Source organism: Macadamia integrifolia, unplaced genomic scaffold (assembly GCF_013358625.1).
Source record: "Macadamia integrifolia cultivar HAES 741 unplaced genomic scaffold, SCU_Mint_v3 scaffold264, whole genome shotgun sequence".
Classification (NCBI taxonomy): Eukaryota; Viridiplantae; Streptophyta; class Magnoliopsida; order Proteales; family Proteaceae; genus Macadamia; species Macadamia integrifolia.
Window position 1 is genome coordinate 173,375 of NW_024868851.1, and position 21,864 is coordinate 195,238.

General features: G+C 37.4%; 2 protein-coding genes and 1 non-coding gene across 8 annotated transcripts in view; 1 reads left to right on the forward strand and 2 right to left on the reverse strand.

Moving 5' to 3' along the window:
- Positions 1–758: 758 nt before the first annotated feature.
- Positions 759–1,658, reverse strand: LOC122066941 (ethylene-responsive transcription factor 9-like). Its single transcript, XM_042630780.1, has one exon. It carries the CDS (start codon positions 1,517–1,519, stop codon positions 971–973), a length of 549 nt encoding a protein of 182 aa, XP_042486714.1. The 5' UTR covers positions 1,520–1,658; the 3' UTR covers positions 759–970.
- Positions 1,659–16,473: 14,815 nt separating this feature from the next.
- TRNAE-CUC lies at positions 16,474–16,546 on the reverse strand. The gene has a single exon. It is a non-coding gene; the product is annotated as a tRNA-Glu (tRNA).
- A 1,542-nt stretch (positions 16,547–18,088) lies between these two features.
- LOC122066932 (SAP30-binding protein-like) overlaps positions 18,089–21,864 on the forward strand; it is an 11,128-nt gene continuing 7,352 nt past the window's right edge. For 4 of the 6 annotated variants that reach the window (XR_006136529.1, XR_006136530.1, XM_042630767.1 and 1 more), the window contains exons 1-3: positions 18,237–18,936; positions 19,133–19,193; positions 19,928–20,184. Coding sequence is in view for 4 of the 6 variants with exons in the window: in XM_042630767.1 (XP_042486701.1) it covers positions 18,556–18,936; positions 19,133–19,193; positions 19,928–20,184 (699 nt within the window). In the remaining 2 variants the exon portion in view is untranslated. The other 2 variants (XM_042630765.1, XM_042630766.1) reach the window with 2 other exon arrangements.

Here is a 21,864-nt window from a genome sequence, read left to right on the forward strand (position 1 = left end):
ACTACATCCAAAATATTCAACAATGTTTATCAAAAACATGTGTTCATCTTGAAAAGAAGCAAATAGTTCTTAATTTTTTCATTGGAAAAATGAAGATTACCCACAACATTAGTATAAGAAGAAATTCTACACATTGCACCAATGATGATCTAGAACATGGCATCATTCATATAGAGTCCACACTGTTTGAATAGGAAAGAAAATGACAATGTAGAGCCCATTGTTCATTATGTAAGGGAAATAAGCACAAGGGCGGCATGCTTCCTACACCACTGTTGGTGTGACGTGTGAGATTACTGCACTGGATGGTGGGTAAACCTCTCTCTTATTTAATTTAGAATTCTTAATTACAAAGTCCATCCAGCCAGGGTCCTAGACAGTTTCCCGAGGAATTAGTAAGCAAAGATTCCGTTCCACCTAAATTAAATTAACACAGGTGAATTAATACTAATATCAGTTTAATTATCTTAGACACGCTGCCGCCGGCAACGTGTCAAGCCTCCGTCTGCGGCGGAGGCAAACAGACCAAGAGGCTAAACTACTGCTCTGTGACCGACAAAACCAAACCTTCAGGATGTTAGTTTAAAGAGAAAGTACACATGGTCATGGATGATTGATATGATGGCCAGTTTAACGATCCCTTTGGTCGGGTTGTCCTTCAAATCTCTGTACTTGAATCGTCTTCTTCTCTCCTTCGATGTGAAAAGCAAGAACAACCCAAATGCAAATGCAGAGACATGGATAATTACAGATTCACAGATCAAATCAAGGGTATCAATTCCTTTTCTATTCCAATTTCATGTCTTCGATCACATCTCAAAGAGTAATTCTCTATAACTGTACAAAAATAGGAAATTAGATTATAGATTAGATCTAAACGACGGAGGTAGAAAACGGTTGAAGAAAATCGAAACTGAGTAACACTAGATGGCGCCGGTGATATCGAAGGCAGGCATGTACATTTACACCATCAGAAAAGAGGTGGAGGGAAGTTGAGATCAAAGGACAAAGGCTTCTTCTTCTCCTCCTTAATCTTCTCTTTCTCGTTCCTCACCACCATCTCCACAGCCTCAAAACTATATCCAGTAAAACCAGAACTCGCCGAAAGTTCCGCCGGAGATCCAACAACGGAGACTAAGTTCCGACCATCAGCAGTAACATAAGAAGGACGCCAATCCTGTAACTGTACGGGTCTCTGGAAAGTTCCGGACGAAGCAACAGATCCGGTGGTGGTAGCGAGACCTCCGTGGCCGAAATTAGTTTTAGCCTTAGGTCCACGGAGACTCCTTGCAGCTTCATCATAAGCCATAGCTGCCTCCTCTGCCGTATCGAAGGTACCTAGCCATTTCCTCGTCTTCTTCCATGGATCTCGAATCTCGGCAGCGTATCGTCCCCAAGGACGCTTCCGGACACCTCTGAAATGAACCTCCTTCACAAGCGGCACCACCTTCATCGTCTCATTATCGCCGGCGCCGCCGGCCATTCCTCGTTTACGCACATGAAACGTTTCTACCGCCATTGTTCTTTAACTATGTACGGTGGTCCCTTAACAAGAGACTCAGACAGAGAACAGAAGAGAAGAGAGAGAAAGAGAGAAAGAGAGAAAGACAGAGGTAAGAGAGAGAGTGAAGAAAAAGGAAGCAGCGGTAAGGGAATTTATAGCGAAGCAGACGGTCTTCGTTAAGCCCGACAGGGGTTTTACTTATTTATTTTAATTTATTCAAAATTTAAATTTATTTATATTTATTTAATTTTAATTTGGGGGCTCCACATGCGCATCATGCCATTAAATGCATGCGTGTATGCATGGGAAGCGGAAGGAAGGCATTAAAACTTGAAAATGCAGATTGTGAAGATCAAGATTACAGGGTTTGTGTTCCGCATGCCAATATATATCTCATCCATCCATGATTCTATTCCTCGTGAGTAAATTTCCTCTTGAATTTACCCAAAAAAAAAAAATTCCTCTTGTACAAAATGACATAATAACCCCTATGCTTCAGTTTTTACTCAACAGTTAAATTAAGTCCTATCACAATTAAACAACTAAATGAGGTCGACTACATAAACGCTTTTGTTTTTACTATTGATTTAATGTGTGAAAATCATATGTAGCCACTGCAACGATGCAATGAGCATCGAGTGGTTAGAGTATCTTCGGACGCATGCCCAAATGCTCTCAATTATCCGATACTCACTACATCTCACCACTTGTTGCAGAGGATGTGGACTCAATTGGTTCTACTGTTTTTGGTTAAGTTTAAAATTGAAAATTAATGGTTCTATAGTTTAAATTAGCATGTCCAAAACACTTGCCAATTAAGTTTAAGCTTGTCCTTTAGCTCACATGTTGGGTTCATACTTCATACATAACCTAGGATAAAGTTAGGCAAAAATGTTCAAAATACAAAGCTTGTGGACTCTTTTTTGGGGGTGGGGGTGTAAAAAGTTTGCATAGATTTAATGGGAAAAAGATCCTCTCCATCCACCCATTCAACAGTTGGAAGGTCTTAAACACACATCCCCAAGTATTGGTAGATGTTGGGATGCGTGTCCAATTCCTCGTAACTATTGGATGGGTGGTTGGAGAGGAGTTGGACATCCAAGTTATAGAAAAAGATCTGGATCCAACTTAATGACCTAATTTAACATAAGTGTGGTTTGCCAAAGAGTCATCAATGAGTGAAATCCCCATATTCATCCATCCTTGCTGATCACTATGTTGCATGTTTGCTAACAATGCATATTTTTTTGTTTTATTAGGCTTGCAGCAATGTTTTAATATGGATAAAATCAGTCTAGGACCAATGGAGTAGGGTGTTATTTAAGCAAATAGGTTGGAAATAAGTATTTGTGAATATTTTGAAAGCAAAGATCTTGTTTTAACCAAGGTTGGTAAATTATACCCTTTTCTATCCCTTCATTAATTAAATTTTAGGAATAATATGAGGGACAGTTAAAAGAAGGTTTACAATCTTTCGGTTCACCACTTTGTTTACATAAGTTGTACCTATTTTAAAAGGAAATTTCTTACAGACAATTCAAGGGATGTCAATGAGAAATAAGGCGTCAAAACCTTACTCTTGGCCATTATATATCATATATATATTTTTTAAATCAAGATAAATTCAATTATTTCACATGTGTACTAAAAAAAATTTAAAACAAATACAACTTTTGATGATTACATAGATAAATCGCTTTCGAATGACTTTTAAAATGCTTATCTATAACTTAAAGAACTTTTGAGAATAGACAAAAGGCAATCAAAAGAAGGTTATAAATTATAAATACACTTTAGATGTCATTTAAACATTTACTTTTAGAAAAGACAAATATGTTAGTGAGTAAGGTAAAATAATCAATTTTATAATAAAGGCTTTAGGGAACATTATGTTATATCTACAAATGAACTAGAAAAATCATAATTCCATTCAACTGCTATTAAATGATGTTATTTTTTCATTATTTTATGCTATTTGATAGTAGAATATCATGACATTTTTGTCAAAAAATTGAAGAACGTGTCATCCTAATATACATCTATTACAATTGTTATTTTAAAAGCTTAAAAAGACTAGTAACATTAATTAGGGCATAAGTTAGATATCATAAATACTACTTCCTATTGCACCGAACCAAGAATTTATAACTAGTTCAGTTATAATAACACGTACCAACATTTGTTCGACTAGATTCTAGGGTTTTTTAATAAAGGCAATATAAATATCCTTACCTTCTTGGATGATTATTGTACGACATGGTACCACATGATTTAGAAGGCTGACACTTTGTTAGACTTAAAGAAAAAAAAAATGGTACCATGATTTATAATGTGTGAAATAACCATATCAGCTGACATCTTAATGAGGTAGAAAAAATTTTATAACAGTAAAAGAGTATAAATGTGCGCGAATGAAAAAAAAAATCTTATTAGAAATATAAAAATAGAAATATCTATTTTATCAATTTTAACAGAGAATTCACTCACAATTTCCTTCCATAAGTTAAAATATTCTTCTCATTTTTACTCCACATTAATAACCAATGAAATGTGTATCCCGAACCATTGGATGTTGCTAAAAAAACGTACTTTCTGGGCATTAAAAGTAATTCTTCAATAAAATGTTAGTGAAATTGATATATCAAATCATTGGATTTTTTTCTTTTCTTTTCATGACATCCAAACATAGCCTTAGATTCTAGATTTTAGATTTTGGGAGAGATACAAAATTGTTTGGTAAGGTGAAGTCACCCTCCAATGATTGTTGTCTTTAGGTAGATTTTTCATTAAATTATATTTTTTTTCTTGGTTGGGGAGGGGGAGGGGAGGGGGAGGGGGGAGGGGGAGAGGGGGATGGGGTTGGGGGTACCTCTAGATGCAGTCTCAATGCCTTTTCGTAATTTCCAATAATTTCAGGGAACTAATAATGATCATATAAACTCTCGTGAGAAATACAGAACCTTCGTCCGGACTAATTTTCACCGTCCAATGATTGTTGTCCTTATGCATGTGCAAGAATTATACTTCCCAAAAGGAAACATTTCGCCCTCAATTTTTTTGGTTCGAGAAAATTAAACAATGATAAGAATATTATTATGGGAAAGAAAACACTACCCGTTTGCATTTCCCATGCCAAGACACATGGGAAAATGGAGGAGGGTAGGGGGTGTCTTTTCATAGCTAGCTCCCTTACTTCCCCATGTGTCCGGCTTGCATAATACAAGAAGGTAATGTTCTTTCTCACATTATTAATTAGAAAGGGAGTTCCCTAAACAAGTGGAATAGAAAAATTAAGAAGTTCCATGAAATGATTTCATACATAAAAGGATAGAGAAATCATTTCATATGTTATATATATATATATATATCATACTATTATATAAAAGCACGAAGGGGCAAATCTTTCACTTGACTACTCTATCCTTTCCTTTTATCCTTCTCTCTCTCTCTCTCTCTCTCATAAATTATTGGTACCCTTTTATTTATCTTTACGTAAGATGGCAAATAGAGGGGTTTTTATTTATCTCCCCTCCTATTTATTCTCTCTTCTCTCTCTCTCTCCACTCCTTCTTTCTCTCAAACTCCCCCCCCCCCCCCAAACTTTTCTTTCCTATTGTCCACACCTCTCCCTTCTTATACATTTCACTACTTTCCTCTTTTCTCTCAAACTCCCCCTCCAACCAATAATATAGTCAAAGAGTGACTTCTCAAACATAGACTATAGGAACATGAGTTTGGGAGTGAAATTCTTCTCTTTCCTTCTCTCTCCCAAACTCTCCTCTTGCCCATGATCTCCCCTCCTCTCCACGATCTCTTATCTCTTCCAAACTTTTGAGTTGGAAGAGAATTTCTTCTCAAACTCAATCTGTCTCTCCCTTCCACTTTCCCTTTTTTTCAAAGAGTTCCACCCCCTTTAACAGGCTACAAATTGGCCTTTTTCCTCACGTCTCACTCCCTTAAAGCCCTACTATTCATCCCCATAGCCACAAGTCACCACCGCCCACATCCTCCAAGCCCTACATGTCCTTCTCTCCCTAGAATGTTCATGAAGAGGTCTATGCGATCACATACTCAGCTGCTCACATCTTCCAAGAGAAGTCCCATCTCTGCTATCGGTCTCTTTACGCAACAACAGAAACCGTTGCCTAATGATTTTTTATTTCATTTGTTGTAGGCTTCTAGGGTTTTACATCCAAATATCAAATTTTCTGTTCTCCAGTCATATTCAAGGTAGAGATCTTTTTTGCTTCTATATGCTTTATGAGAAGCTAGCGTTTATCGTAATATAGGGTTCATATTCTAATTTTTTGGCAACACTGTTTGATCTTTGAAGATTCAGAAAGAGAAATAATCTGCCCAAATTTACATTGTTACTAAGTTTCCTACCCTATAGAGACACAGATGTACCTACATGATGCACCAAGTTGCCTTTGATTATTCCTATATATGTATCTAAGTGCCTCGGATTCTCCCATGGTAAATAATTGAAAATCATATTTAATATAGTTCTCCCCAGTCAAATATTGTGGGAACAATCAAGCCAGAATTTACTTGAATGATTGAAATCAAAATTATGCCCAAAAATAGATTCCACCATAATATAGTAATGGTGTTTTGTTAATGATTTCATTACTACCATCATTATGTAGAAACTAGCTTATGATCCGTTCTACCCAGATCCTCTTGAGTCCTGACTTTTACCCTATCCTTAATCTTTTAATGGAATCTAGTATATATATATATATATAGAGAGAGAGAGAACTATTCAACTTAACAATTCAAATCCCTAAATTACCCCTTTCCTTTTGCACCCCCTCTCACGTCCTAGCATTCCCCCCAACTCCACCCTTGCATCTCCCCTCCCTCTAAGATCTTGTTTTGCTGCTGTTTCTCATCACCCACCTGGCCACCTAACGCTTCAAAACAATAGCTGCAACAACCTTAATTACCTTCCTCACCCACAATTGCTCTTTCATCATCAACACCCTTTGCGTTAATGAGAAAAAAAAAAAAAGAAAAGCAAAGAGAGACCATAAAGTGGATATGGGGGAAAATTACTAAAGTTAAAGTATCGATATAAAGTGTTATATTAGGAGATTGGTTTTAAGGGAAGTATCGTATTCTATGGGAGAGACACAAGAAACGCTAAAGATATATGTAAAAATAATTAATATACATATGAAAATACTTAGGATAAAGATACGATTTCAAAGCATAAAATACTATAAACAAGTAATGGAGCAAAGAATGCTACCCATTCGTGCACTCTTGCACCCACAAGGGTGGCATAATGACCACCCTCTATTGGATGTTTTGGGGCATATACATTCCCGTTGGTCCCCGTGATTAGTTAGCATTTTCTCTCTTATAAATAGTATATAAAATATATCATGCATAAAATCGAAAATATAATACAACGAGACAAATGCATTCAATACAACATATAAAAAAATGAAGACTTTTACATATAATAATTAAAAAATTTCCATTAAACATCGTATCATTACATAAAAAATACTTAAAATCATGAAAATTACATAAGGTCTTGCTAGGATCAAAGTTGGGCAACAAGCTAGTGGAGATCGAAGATGAGTCTTGCAGCATCTCTCTCTCTCTCTCTCTCTCTCTCTGGTGTGGGGTTCAGAACTTCATATCCCTCCATTATATCTCATAGTTTCAACTGCTTTTTTTTTTCCTGATTTTGAGAGGAACCCTGCTGATTCCCAATTCTGAATTCTGCAAAAATTGTTTTACAATGTTTGAGTAGTTTTTTTTTTTTGAGGATCAGTTGTTGTAAGTAAAATACCTAAACAATGCATGCTAAACACTCATTAGTCATTAGGGAGATCAGAGGTGCACCTCAGCCCCAGAAATTTGTCATTATAAATTTCCCCTTAAGCAAAGTAGGATAATCTTCATATGGGCCATGAATTGTGCAGGGGGTTGACGGGGATTGGGTTTCTCCCTTTCCTCTTTCTCAAATTTTCCCTACTTTTTTCTTAGCTACCTTGTATGTGGGCGGATGTTACGGCAGGAGGTGTGGAAGAAGAGGAGATCAAAACTAATATAAATATGAAAAAAAGAAAAACCCTAAATGGCAGCGTGGTCCTTATATTCAGACATACTGGAGGGTGAAATGATCATTCCATACCTCATGAAAGTGAAAATTTTCTCCCTAATGATGATTTTACTAATTCTCTCATTGGTCTACATGTTGGTGTAGGGACTATGTTACCTTTGAGGGAACCCTCTCCCAGTATAGATGGGTGCAAGAATCTTGCCAGCCTATCATAAAAAACTTCAAAATGTGGAGAGCCATGGGAGGATAGATCAAAACTTGTACAATCGGGGGGCGGGGGCGGGGGCGGGGGCGGGGGCGGGGGAAAATACTTTTTTCATCCAACTTAATCTCGATATTTCCTACATCGCCAGATTGATAAGGTTCTTTTTTTTTTTATAAAAAAATTAAAAAGAAAAAATTGGAGATATATAGATATAGGACTATTCATGAAATCTAAGGGGATGGTCGCATACTCGCATGGAGTCATGGACATGCAAATACTCCTCAACTCCTAAGCTACTTCGCCGGCTTACTTAACACATCCTGGTGCGGAATTGGTAGGCCTGCGTGCTTCGACGATGAGTAAAAGGAATCCTGGAGCAGGCGGCCAATGGGATACGGCTAGATGTGGCCCACATAGCTGACTTCTTAGGGTTTTAAAAAAAAAAAATTAAGGGAAAATTACATGATTACCCACTTTTGGGTTTCCCGTTACAAAATTATCCATAAAAAATTTTGGTTAACAAAAATACTTAAAATTAGATTTGGATTTACAAAACTACCCACCCAAAGTTTCAGTTAATAAAAATATCCAAAATCAAGTGTGGGTTTACAAAACTACCCAAAATAGTGATTGTTCATCTTCCATCTATAATCATGTATTTTTTTGGGAAAATTACATGATTATCCACTTTTGGGTTTTTCTTTACAAAATTACCCACAAAAAGTTTTGGTTAACAAAAATACCCAAAATTTAGTTTGGGTTTACAAAACTATCCACCCAAAGTTTCAGTTAACAAAAATACCCAAAATCAAGTTTGGATTTACAAAACTACCCAAAATAGTGAGTCTTCATCTTCCACATATAATCATGTATTTTTTTGGAAAAATTACATGATTACCCACTTTTGGATTTCCCTTTACAAAATTACCCACAAAAAGTTTTGGTTAACAAAAATACCTAAAATTGGGTTTGGGTTTACAAAACTACCCACCAAAAGTTTCAGTTAACAAAAATACCCAAAATCAGGTTTGGGTTTACAAAACTACCCAAAATAGTGAGTCTTCATCTTCCACATATAATCATGTTTTTTTTTATTACTGAAACTTTGATTGGGTAGTTTTGTAAACCCAAACTCAATTTTGGGTATTTTTGTTAACTTAAACTTTAAGTGGGTAATTTTGTAAAGGAAAACCTAATTTTGGGTATTTTTGTTAACTGAAACTTTTGGTGGGTAATTTTGTAAAGAGAAACCCGTAAGTGGGTAATCAAGTAATTTTTCCTATTTTTTTATCACTGAAACTTTGTATGGGTAGTTTTGTAAACTCAAACTCAATTTTGGGTAGTTTTGTTAACTTAAACTTTAAGTGGGTAATTTTGTCAAGGGAAACCTAATTTTGGGTCTTTTTGTTAACTGAAACTTTTAATGGGTAATTTTATAAAGAGAAACCCAAAAGTGGGTAATCATGTAATTTTTTCAAAAATTAATTCCTTTACGGAGACATGAAGCCGGGTCTCTCGGGTGAGAGCTATCCTAACCAACTAGACTACAACGGATGATTGTTATTAGAGGGGAATAGTATTGTATAAATTATAAATTTAAATTCCTACACCGTTGGACTGAGATTATGTTTGGATGTCAACAAAAAAATGAAAATAAAACAATATAGATTCTTACACGGTTTTCTCTCATACTTAGTTCAAGTTTTCTCAGTGTTTGGTGTGCATAACACTGATGGATAAATTTGTTATTCAAATTTTAAATTCATCTCAGGTTTAGCAAAATTTTGTATCGGTCATAAAAATAATATTCACCCGAAGGACGAGAAAAGTCCAATTTAGGCACAAAAACTATCTATTTTTGTCTCCTTATATTGCAGATAAGCATTTGTCTCAACTTTTCTTTTTGTTGACCATAATCGAGCAAGTCAAAGATTTCGACTGCATTAGTCACGAGTATTTCACTTCTTTTGCTTCTATTGTAAGCCTATGGATCCTTGGGATTGGTGGATCTTTTTATATCTCGTAGTTTTGGGTCATGGATCTGAGTCAAGGATCACAATCGTGTCTACCCATCCTCTATATTGTCCTTTTTGCTTGGCATTTTTGTAGTTTACCACAATTGGAGGTTGAGTCGAAGGGTTGAAACTAAGGGCTACAATAGTGTCCAGTTGGACTAGGCTTTTGAAAACCCTAGGCCTAACCTAGGTCCCCTTAACTGGGCCTAGGCCCAGCCCAACACTAACTCGGGGCCTAAAAAATATTTCCCACCCTAACATGTCCTCAGGACCGGGCCAAGTTGACCAGTTGGCCTTGACCATAGGGAGGGGGAAGAGAGATGCAAGGATTGGGCCAAGCTAGGGAGAAGAAGATAAGGCCAAGCCAGGCTTAGCTCAAGGCCTTAACCCTGACCAGCGCGGCTCTAACTCAAGGTCATAAATTCTTAGCCTTGTCCCGCTCTTAGGGCCAAGGTATCTCAGCCTAGGCCCCTTTTGGGCTTAGGGTGAGCTCGAGCCTACAAGGCCAAACTTGCACCCCTCGGTGAAGTTCTGAACTTTTTCTTCTCATCGCCTTGTCTACTGCTACTATTGCATGACTCTTTGTTCATCTAAAACCAAACCATGACAATGTTTATTCTTCCTAAAGTTCTTGGAAGTTTCTATAATATGGAATCAAAGAATAAAATGATTTTGATTAAGGATTTAGCATATGTGGCATGATTATTTTCATTAGATTTTCTTTCAGTTTCTTTTGACAATTGCAAGAGAAATTTAAAGAGAATATAAGTGATATTTTCAAACTAAAAAAAAAAAAAAAATTATAATTATTTACCCCATATGATTGTATAAATAAATCACTTAAAAGAAGGTTTACAATCTCTCAATTCACCACTTTGGTTACATAAGTTGCACCCATTTTAAAAAGAACTTTTCTTATGGACACTTCAAGGGATGTCAATGAGAAATAATGTGTCAAAACCTAACGTTTGGCCTTTTTATATCATACATATATATATATATATATATATATGCAAAGCAATTACAACTTTTGATGATTACATAATGATAAGTCGTTTTCAAATGACTTTATCTTGTCTCTAACGTAAAAAACTTTTGAGAATAGACAAAAGGGAATCAAAAGAAGATTGTGAGTAATAAAAACACTTTAGATGTCATTAACAATTACCTTTAGAAAAGACAAATATGTTAGTAAGGTAAAAGAATCATTTTTATAATAATGGCTTTAGGGAACATTATGTTATATATACAAATAAACTAGAAAAATTATGTTATATCTACAAATAAACTAGAAAAATGGCAATCCCATTCAATTACTATTAAATGATGTTATTTTTTCATTATTTTATGCTATTTGATAGTATAATATCATGACATTTTTGTCAAAAAATTGAAGAACATGCCATCTTAGTGTACAACTATTACAATTGTCATTTTAAATGCCTAAAAAGACTAGTAACATAACCATTCAAACCCCTAAATTAACCCCTTCTTTCCGCACCCCTCCCACACCCTTGCATTCCCCCCGCCCTGCTCTACCCTCTACATCTCCCCTCCCCCATAAGATCTTGTTTTTCCTATTGTTCCCCATCACCCACATCCACTCTCTTACGCTTCAAAACAATAGTGCAACAACCTTAATTATCTTCTTCACCCACAATTGCACTATCATCATCAACACCCTTTGCCTCACAGGCTTATGATGAGTGCCTAACCAACAATATCAAGTCCTTCAGTGGACCCAAGTTGTCATCACCCCCTCTAGCTGCTGCTACCAATGCCAAGTCATGCCACCATTGCTTGCACCTTTCCTTGTCATTAGTCTTCTTTGTCAATTGCCACAACAATTGTGTCATCTTCCTCAAATGTCGATGGTGATGGTGATGATAATGTTGCCTCTTTTTACTTGTGTAAATCCTTGTCTTTCAACCTTAAGCACCCATTGTTGGATGTCAATGACATCACCAATGACGATGGAGAAAATAGGATATAAAAATGAACGAAGAAAATTGTAGAGGAGGATTTAAGGGGGAAAAAAAATTGAAGAGCGCAAAGAGTGAGACCTTAGAGTATATTTGGGGTTTTTTTTTTTTTATGTAGTAAGAATTTGGGGAAATTACTAAGATTAAAGTATCAATATCAAGTGTCATATCAGTTGATTGGTTTTAAGGGATGTATTGTATTGTATGGGAGATACACAAGATACAACAAAGATATATATGAAAATAATTAATTTACATATGGAAATATTTAAAACATATGAAAGATATAATTTTGATAGCTGCATAGCGCAGTTGGTGAGCTGTGGTGTACAAAAATCTCATGTTCACTAGAGGTCTCGAGTTCGAACCCCCTGACTATTACCTACTTCCCTTCCTACCTTTCGTGTAAGGGCTGATGAGGATTGGGTGTCTCCCTTTCTTCTTTCTCCACTGTTTTTTTTTCACTTTTTTCTTTGCTACCTTGTATGTGGGCGGATGAGGATGGGGCAGAAGGCACAGATGAGGAGGAGATCAAAAATATAATTTACATCAACCTTCTCTCACGTTTGCCTTTCTTACCTCCTCATCCTTAAATTTTATTTATTACATTTAAATCTAAAAATGTAACACCATGAAACTAGTGTTAGTTTTGAATTTGAAAAGACCGAATGTCCATATAAACCCCAACTTTAACCAAATACACCAGCACGTTGTCCGTAGTCACTTACACAGACCACGTGGTCGTATTCGATTAGCTATCACCAATAAATCCACACGATCGTATTCTCTTCCCACTTCACCTCTTTCTCTTTCATTTTCGCCACATAACTCTCAAGACTTCTCAAAGACAGAGAATGCTTCAATAATTCCAATGGAAACGATGACGATGGCAGAGAAATCTGTAATTGTTGTGTGAATCGACAATAGCGAACATAGCTTCTATAGTCTCACTGGGGCTCTCGATCACTTCTTCGCCCCTTTCGTTCCCAATAGAGACTATTTGATGAAACCAGAGACACATTGACTCTGAAATTTTGATTCTCGAGAAGGGTATCAAAGGGAAAATCGAAACTCTACCATAGAATTATGGGTGAACCATTAAACTTCTTTATTTGAAGATTTCCGTTCTCCGTTCTCCTCGAGACGATGAAGTCGCCGTCGCTATCAGTTGACCAAAGAACCCCTGAGTGTCGATCGGACAAGACGAGACTCCCATTCAAGAATAGCTCCTTTGGGTTCGACCAAAGCGCCCAACGATTTGGATTGGCAAGCCAAACGGGTTCGGAAGAAGGGACCTGAACGATAGCGAGATCCATTAGGGAAGTTCCATTTCGGAGAACCCAAGAGAGAAAGTACCATTGGGGTTGTCGAGAAGTGGTTGGAAGGATGATACAGATGGATATATATGGATTGGCCGTGAAGCCTTTGATAAGCTGTTGCGGCGTGGTATCCTGCTATGAGAGTCATAGCTGGTTGAGAAAGAGAAGAGAGGAAAGCTGAAGAAAGAAACTCAAGTGATTGAATGGGTATCTCCATAGTGGACTGAAGCGAGAATGGGAGCATGAGGACGACAAAGAGAACTGTCAAAAAAGTAGTTGTCCTTAGTTAACCAATATTTTTTTCTGTTTCCCATTTGCAAAGGGGATTAGTGGAAGAATGAGATGATGAGATGTAGATCGGTAGCCTATAATCTGAGAAGAAACAATAACATCATGACGCTGGTTTGGCGAAACAATCCCGTGAGACTTGGGGCCCGTTTGATAACGCTTCTGCTGTTTCTGTTTCAAGAAACGGCAGAAACAGAAATTGTTGTTTCTGAAAACAGAAACAGGTAAGAAGGGTGTTTGATAATTCTTGTTTCTGGAAACAGAAACGGGTAAGAAGGTGTTTGATAAATTTTATTTCTGGGAACATTTTGGACAGATAATTCTTTTTTTTTTTTTTTGTAAAATGGAACGGAACTGGGAATGGAGTTCCGTCTAATCTCGTTGTTCTGCTCCATTCAGTTCTTCTGGAAAACGAGTGTTTCTAGAAGGAGGTTTCTAGGGTTTTTGCAGACATGGAGAAGCCATTGAAGCAGCTGTCATCCCAGGAGTGGGAGACTTTAATCGAGGATTTCCAGTCCAGTGCTTCTCTTCGGGAGAGATGGCTTACACAGTATCATAGCCTTGCTTTCCTGGAAGTTGCTCTCTCCTCTATTTTGAGAAAGGATTTTCCGCTCAAGCTCCAGGTCATCGTATTTCTTGAAGAGTTTTTTGAAGTTTTGATCGGAGAATCAGAGGTCGAAGAGGCTTTGGGGCGATTAATGGAAGCTCTCCGCTCTGTTGTTCAAGCCCCAGTAGACGGAATCTCTGTGACGTATTCGCTGAAAGAGGAGATGATGGTTTGTTCAACTTCGATCATGATCTCTATCGATGGATTGAAGAATGGAATTCGCTACCTAGAAAGCTTGACGGAATTGCTCTTGACTGTCATCAACCAGACGAACTACGGTGTGGATCGGCAGACCAGGGGTGTGGCCTGCGAGTGCTTGAGGGAATTAGAGAGGGCCTATCCTTGCTTGCTTGCCGAGGTGGTCGGCCATCTGTGGAATTTGTGCCAAAGCGAGAGAACTCATGCTTCACAAAGCTACATTCTGTTGTTGACATCGGTAATCCGGTGATGTCGGTTACGCAGGAGGAGCAGAGCCTGAACTTGCAGGGCTGCAGGTCGTCTTCTATTCTTGTACAGTGAGGCTAAACTCGCGATCGTCGGATGCTTGGAGCTCCTCGTCGTTGGTTACGCCGGAGGAGATCGTTGCTTCCTCGTCGTCGGTTACGCAGGAGGAGATCGCTGCTTCCTCGTCGTCGGTTACGCAGGGGGAGAAGAGATCTCGGTGAACTGGGGAACCGTCGTCTTCAACGGTTGTACCTGCTCATCTTCTCTGTTGATCTTCGAATGAAGTCCAAAATGAACTTTGGATTTTTAAAAGGGTCGGGGTATCGAACTTTTTTGTTCCGCTTTTTTGTTTCGAGAAACAAGCGAAACAAGTAAAACTTGTTTCGTCATTCATGTTTCTTGAAGCATAAATTGTTATAAATTTCAATTTACGCTTCAAGAAACAAGTAGAACACAACACGTTTACCAAACGGTATTTATGCTGTTTCTGTGTTTCTGAGAACAGAAAATCACAGAAACACGTTTCTGGTTACGTTATCAAACAGGCCCTTGGTTTTTCAAATGTTGGATAAAAATCGTCAGCAATTCCTTATCCTCGCAATACCGTGTAATACCCCTTTCAGATGATGACACGTGGATAAAGTGATTTGAACGGCTCGGATTAATCTTACATTGATCCAACTTCAACTCACTGGTTTGAAGTTGAATCAATATAGGATTAATCTAAGCCGTTTAAACCACTTTGTCCACGTGTCACCCTTTCAAGGGGATATTGTATAGAATTGTACAAGATTAGAATTGCAGACAATTTTTATCCGTTGGGATATTGAACCCAATAAGGGCAAAATAGGTATTCAGTGAAAAATATATCTACTTAACTGTCAGACCCTCAAAAGATCCTCACGGTGTCAGATTTTTGTGGGGATGACATAATAAAGGCAAACGCCAAGGAGGTTGACGTAAATTGCCCTAATATAAAAATGAGAGAAAACAAAAAACCTATGTCAGGGTGGCCCTCATTCATGATGATGGAAATTTCATCGTTATTAATGTTTTTATTAATATTCTCATTGGATCACATGCTAGTGTAGAGGTCATGCTATTTTTGATGGAATTTTCTTCCCAGATAAGTGCAAGAATCCTACCAGTTTATCGTAGAAAATGCCAAATGTGTGGATCCATGGGAGGGTAGGCGTGAGCATGATTTTAAATATCAACATCACATTAGCCGTATCATATCGATATCAATTGAAACAAATATCAATACCTAATCGATCTGGATCAGTTGCCCATATCATTTCAAGGTACCAAAAAAAAAAAAAAAAAAAAAAAAAAAAAAACATGTTTTTTTGAAAAAGTAAGGGCAAAAGTGACCGATACATACTGATCTTTACCCAACCCGATCTGTATCATATCGGTATTGGTTAAGACTGATAGCAATACCAAGAACTAAATCCTTGGGCGAGAGCCTTTTTAGAGCACAGTAGGGGGCAACGTCATCTTTTTACACCCAGTTTAGTCTGAATATTTCTTATGCCATATTGACAATGTTAATTTTTCTTTTAAAAATTTTAAAATAATGACGAAAAAAGAGATATAAAAATTTGTTGAGAAAATGCTGAATATACCACATATATATCCAAATATGCTATTCTCTCCTCCTCCCATTGGAAAAGTCTCTTATGTCTTTCTCATATCTCAGTCATCCCATGGAAAAGTCTAATGTGCTCCGCTCATTCAAGCCTTACTATTGATTGAACCATTAACTCCAAAAAAATTCCTAGGGCATACTTAACGTCCTCCCAATTTTGTTTTACTAAAAATAAAAAAATAAAAAATAAGAAAAAGAGCTGGAGATAGATAGGTATAGAGCCATAGAGGTATTCATGGAATCGAGGGGCATGGACATGCAAATACTTAACTTATATTAATTTATAGGCTATTTCGCCGGCTTACTTAACACGTGCTTCCGAAGATGAGGAAAAGGAATCTCGGAGCAGGCGGCCAGCGGGTCGGTCTATAAAATTTAATTCCGTTGCCGGGACTTGAACCCGGGTCTCTCGGGTGAGAGCCGAGTATCCTAACCAACTAGACTACAACGGATGACTGATGTTTGAAGAGGACAACAAAATATTTCTATAATATTATATTGATTATAAATTCAAATTCCTACACCTTTCAAGACCTACATGGACAGGATGGATTGAGATTATGTTTGAATGTCACCAAAAAACAGAAATGAAAATAAAACAGTATAGATTCTTATACGGTTTTCTCTCATACGTAATTTTAGTTTTCTCAATGTTTGGTGTGCAGAACATAGATGGGTGATTTTGTGATTTAAATTTTAAATTCATCTCGGGTTTATGCAAAATTTTATATCGCCCGTAAAAATAATGCTCACCCCAAGGACGAGAAAACTTCAATTTGGACACAAAAACTATCTGATGTTTGTCTCTTTATGTCGCAAAAAAGCACTTGTCACAACTTCTCTTCTTGTCGACCATAGCCAAACAAATCAAATATTTAAACTGCAATTGTCACAGGTATTTCACTTCCTTTGCTTGGCATTTTTGTAGTTTACCATAATTGGAAGAGGAGTCGAAGGTGTGAAGCTAGGGCTTCAATAGTGTCGGGTTGGGCTGGGTTGGATTGGGCTTTTGAAGACCCATGCCACCCTAAGTCTCCTTAAATGGGCCTAGGCCTATCCCAGCTCTAACTTAGGGCATAAAAATTCCAATCCTAACACATCCTCAAAGTTGACCCTAATTGGCCTTGACCATGGGGGGCGGGGGGCGGGGGGCGGGGGGAGGGGGAAGAGAGATGCAAGGGTTGGGGCCAGGCTAGGGAGAAGAAGACAGGTCCAAGCCACGCTTAGCTCGAGGCTTCAACCTTGGCCGGCCAATCTTGACTCAAGGCTAGAAATTCTTAGCCTTTTCCAACCCTTAGGGCCAAAGTATTTCAGCTCTAAGCCATATTTGGGCTCTGGACGGACAAAGCCAAACTCGCACCCCCTAGGTGAAGTTCTGAACTTTTTCTTCTCATTGCATGTCTATTGCTACTATTGTTCGATTCATGTTCATCTAAAACCAAACCTTGACAATGTTTATTCTTCTCAAAGCTCTTAAAAGTTTCTATATTATGGAATCAAAGAATAATGGACTTTAAAGGGAAAATAAGTGAAATTTTCAAACTTAAAATATAAACGTTACAATAATTAACCCATCTTTTTGGATCTGCAAAAGATAAAGCATATAGCAGACCGGCTTGCTTGCTTTTGGATCTACAAACTCTATTTTTGTTTTATGGGATAGAGTCCCTCCAGGCCTCCACAGTTATATGTTCTCTCTTGTTTTCAGACTCTATTGGAGTTTCTACTTCTCACCTTGTATTTGACTCTTCTCTTTTGATATAATTCTGATTTTTTTTTTAAATAAAAAATAAACAAATAAATAATTATCACCTCATGTGATATTATAAACTACTTAAAAGAAGATTTTAGGTGTAAAATAAAATAAAATTTAAAAATCTAATATAAAATGATTTGAAATTAATAATATAATAACATGGGGAACATATATATATATATATATTTTTTTTTTTTCTTTTGTTCAAGTTTGTTTGTTTACCTTAACTCCCCTTGCAACCAAAAGGAGGATTTTTCTTTTCTTTCCAATTCTATCCAACCAAACACAACCTGAAGATGGGGATCACAGTTTTTCGTATCAAAGAAGATGAACAAGCATCCCTCTCTCTTTCTCCTAGCGGATTTGAAGCATCGAAGCCTGTAAGTCTGTCTCACCCGCCCAAGTTTTGTTTTCTGCAATTAAAATGAACAGGGACTATTAACTTCTTCTTCCTTCCTCTCCCTTACTAAGTCTTCTAATCCACAAGAGCATGGTACAATCAGAAAACCTATACCAAAATTCCTAGAGTACTTAAAACTGATTTTGCCGAAACCCAGTAATAGGAACAAACCCATTCCAATGTGTGCGTTCTGGGAAATTTCTAACCCTTTTAATTACTTATCTGTAATGGGCAGACGGACTATGAGCTCATCATTGCTTGTTGTGAAGCAGTGACCCTAATCAGGAGAAAAATCCCATATATCAATGGCGTCAAAGAGAAAAGGGTCGGAAGGTATAGCTCTTTTATCCATGTACAATGATGAAGATGAAGACATGGATGATGCTGGTGAAGAGGTGGACAACAAAGAAGATACTATTAACAGCGATTCAGACTCTGCTTTTGAAGCTATACCCCAACTTCTTCAATCTCAAGCTTCTATCCCAACTGAAGATTCAACTCCGAGAAGTGATAGGGTTGTGTCACTGACACCACAGAAGCCCCAGGCTTCGTTGAATTCCCCACTGTTGGTGTCACGACCACCACCATCTTCTGCACCTCTTTTGGATGCTCAGAGTACGAGAAAAGGAACTCTTGCAATTGTTGATTATGCACATGATGAAACCGCAATGTCTCCTGAAGCTGAGGTAAATTGTTCTTTTGGCTTTCTGTTTGTTGATGACTTTAAATTTCACAGTTTGTTCAATACCACCATTCCTAATTGGTGGAGAAATTGTTCATGGTTGTTCCCAGTTTAACTACTCAGATGTTAATTTCTCACCATGTTAAGGGATGGAAAATTGTTTTCAATTTTATCCTTGACTTTATGCTGTTTAATTGCAGGAAGGTGAAATAGTCAGTGCTGGATGTGTCATGTTTGGTGAGGAGCTTCAAACTGTAAATGGTATGTATTCCTTATACTGGTTTATTGTATGTTTATATATACTTTCAGATTCTAACCTTACCGTTTTAAAAAGGCTAAGTTATAGGACGGGCTGTCCTGATAAACTGCTTAGGATGACCCAAATATCTGCAACTTTGCAGATCTAATGGAACCCAAATTTTGTGGACAAGTAGACCCAAGGCCCTTGTCTGCATGTCGGGTTTTTGCCCAAATAGAGTTCGAGAAGTGGCAAAATGAAGAGTTGAAGCTCTAGGGACTACAAAGAGGATGCATGGACAAACATGGAGGTTTTTTTTTTTTTTTTTTTTTTTTTTAAGAATAAAAACATCAAAAGGACCGAATCAAAAGAGCTATTTTGGAATAGCTGTTATGTTGTTACATATTGTATATTTGCTCAGTATATTGGATTTTCTTACAGTTTGTTGTATGGATAAATTTTGGCTTGCCATGATATATACGCCACACTGAAGGACACTTGTGGCACAATATGTATAATGAATTGGTCTTTTTTGTTTGCTTCATCTCAGTTTGTAATTATTGGTGGCCATTAAGATAAAGGAAAAAATGCCTCTTTTTGGTTTCACCCGGGTGATACTGCACTGCTAATGAAGCATACAGCGGTTGCTGATTGATACCTGGGAAATACTCTTGGATTGCAAGAAAGAAAGATTTTATGGACTTTGTTGTTTTCCCCTTTATGTTTCCTTAATTTGAAATCGTATTTGAATTTACAGGTGACTTCCAAGAGAGAACACCTCAAGGAATAGTTCAGATATTAACTGCAGACTCTCAAACAACCCCTCATCCTACTGAACAACTGGTACCACCACAATCTAATAACAGTATCTCAATTAATGACTCTAGAATCAAGTCAGAAGGTGCAGGTGTTGAGGAAGCTAATATGGTTTCCACAGAAATACAGAGAGATGTTGATCCATTGGACAGGTTCGTCCCACCGCCACCAAAAGCCAAGTGCCCTGAGCAACTCCAAGTAAGTTTTTTTTTGTAAAAATTTTCTGGTAGAGGCGGATTTGCTGGAGTATGCTCTAATATGTGAGGACATTGAAATTTGAGAATAGAGATATCTGCATCCGTTGTCTAGTGGTAGTAGACCTTGGACCTCGTGTGGTTAAGTTGCTTCTTTGCAAATGAAGAACATTTGGATCAATGAATATCTTGAGCATCCGATTACTTTACTACTGGCCTTGGCTCAGATGAGTACCTGATAAAATTTCTTGGTCCGGGAATAACATGTACTAGAGACCAGTGTAAGTTTGGGTTGAATTTTGCAGCAGGGACCCTTTCTATTATTACTTAAAGTTAGGTTTTGATTAGCACCCCTCAAGAAAAATATTTAATTGAGTTACTAAAGTAACTGAAATATCCACTAGTTATTGTTTCAAAATAATCATTCAGTTGTTAAGCATGTTTTAACTTAAAATCTATTACGTAATTAGTTTCAACCAATTTTCATCCAGCCCATTTACTGGCATCAAAACAACTCCAATACCCTAACGTACTACCCATGTCCCAATTATGAGCTCCTTTTCACTCTTTGCAGTCCTTTTGATTCAGGACCTCTTATAGGAAGGTTCTAATCATTCTGAAAATGAGTCGCATGGCAGAAGAATGCTACCTGACTTTTTTCTATGGATTTGTTTTCCCCTTTAGCTCCCCCCCCCCCCCCTGGCCAGTTATTTCACTCGATCACAAATGAGGGAGAAGTGGAGTAGTGGAGAAGTGGAAGACAATGTTGCTTCTAGAATTAGAACAGGGTTGATAAAGTGCAGAGGAGCATCCAGAGTGTTGTGCGATCAACATCTTAAATTTTATTAGATACCTATAGGACCAGCCATGTTGCATGATAATGAGTCGTGGGCAGAAAAGAAACAAAAGATTATAGGGGACAAGAAATACCCTGGAAAGATCCCCCACTGGATGGGTCTCCAGTTCATCTGTATGAAATTTGTCCACCTTTACAAACCCTCTCAGTTCAAGAATTCCTTGCATTAAATGGTATCCGACATATGCATACAATTTTTTGAATGGATACTCACCTGGGGTTCAAAATTAAATGAACATACTCACACTCACCTTGGGTACAAGAAGTTTCACTCCGGGAAAACATGTCCCAATGGATGTACAAATCTACATTCAAGCTTAATTATTTGTTTCAACTGTATGTGAAATTTGCCCACATCTACAATCTCTTCCAATAATGCTCTATCTGGTTGAAATGAAAGGAAGTGAAATTAATTTTAAAAACAAAGAAAATGGAAATTTTTGTAACAATGATTGTGTAACCGACTTAAAATCTCACTAAATATGACAATTGAATAATCAAGTGGATTCTTTGTTTTTGTACTGGTTGAAATACTAGATTTAGAAAGTTTTTGAGTTGAATACAATATCATGGGGAGAGGTTTTGCGCACGGTCGAGTACCATGCACGACCATGCACATAGCCGTCGGATGGGGATAAAAGGGGTGCACCATAGACCCTCATCCCTCATACAATGGTGGCATGGCCGTGCACAAAACCTTTTGCCTAAATCATTAAGGCTGACCATATGAATTGTCCAAGAATCCAAAGCTCCTTTTTCTTTTTCAACTTCCCCATTGTTTCAAGCAAATAAAAGATTTTCTTAAAAAAGTGGGATAATTTGAATCTT

Coding starts and splice junctions, on each gene's coding strand:
- LOC122066941 (XM_042630780.1), bottom strand. CDS start 1,519: ATGGCGGTAGAAACGTTTCATGTGCGTAAACGAGGAATGGCCGGCGGC.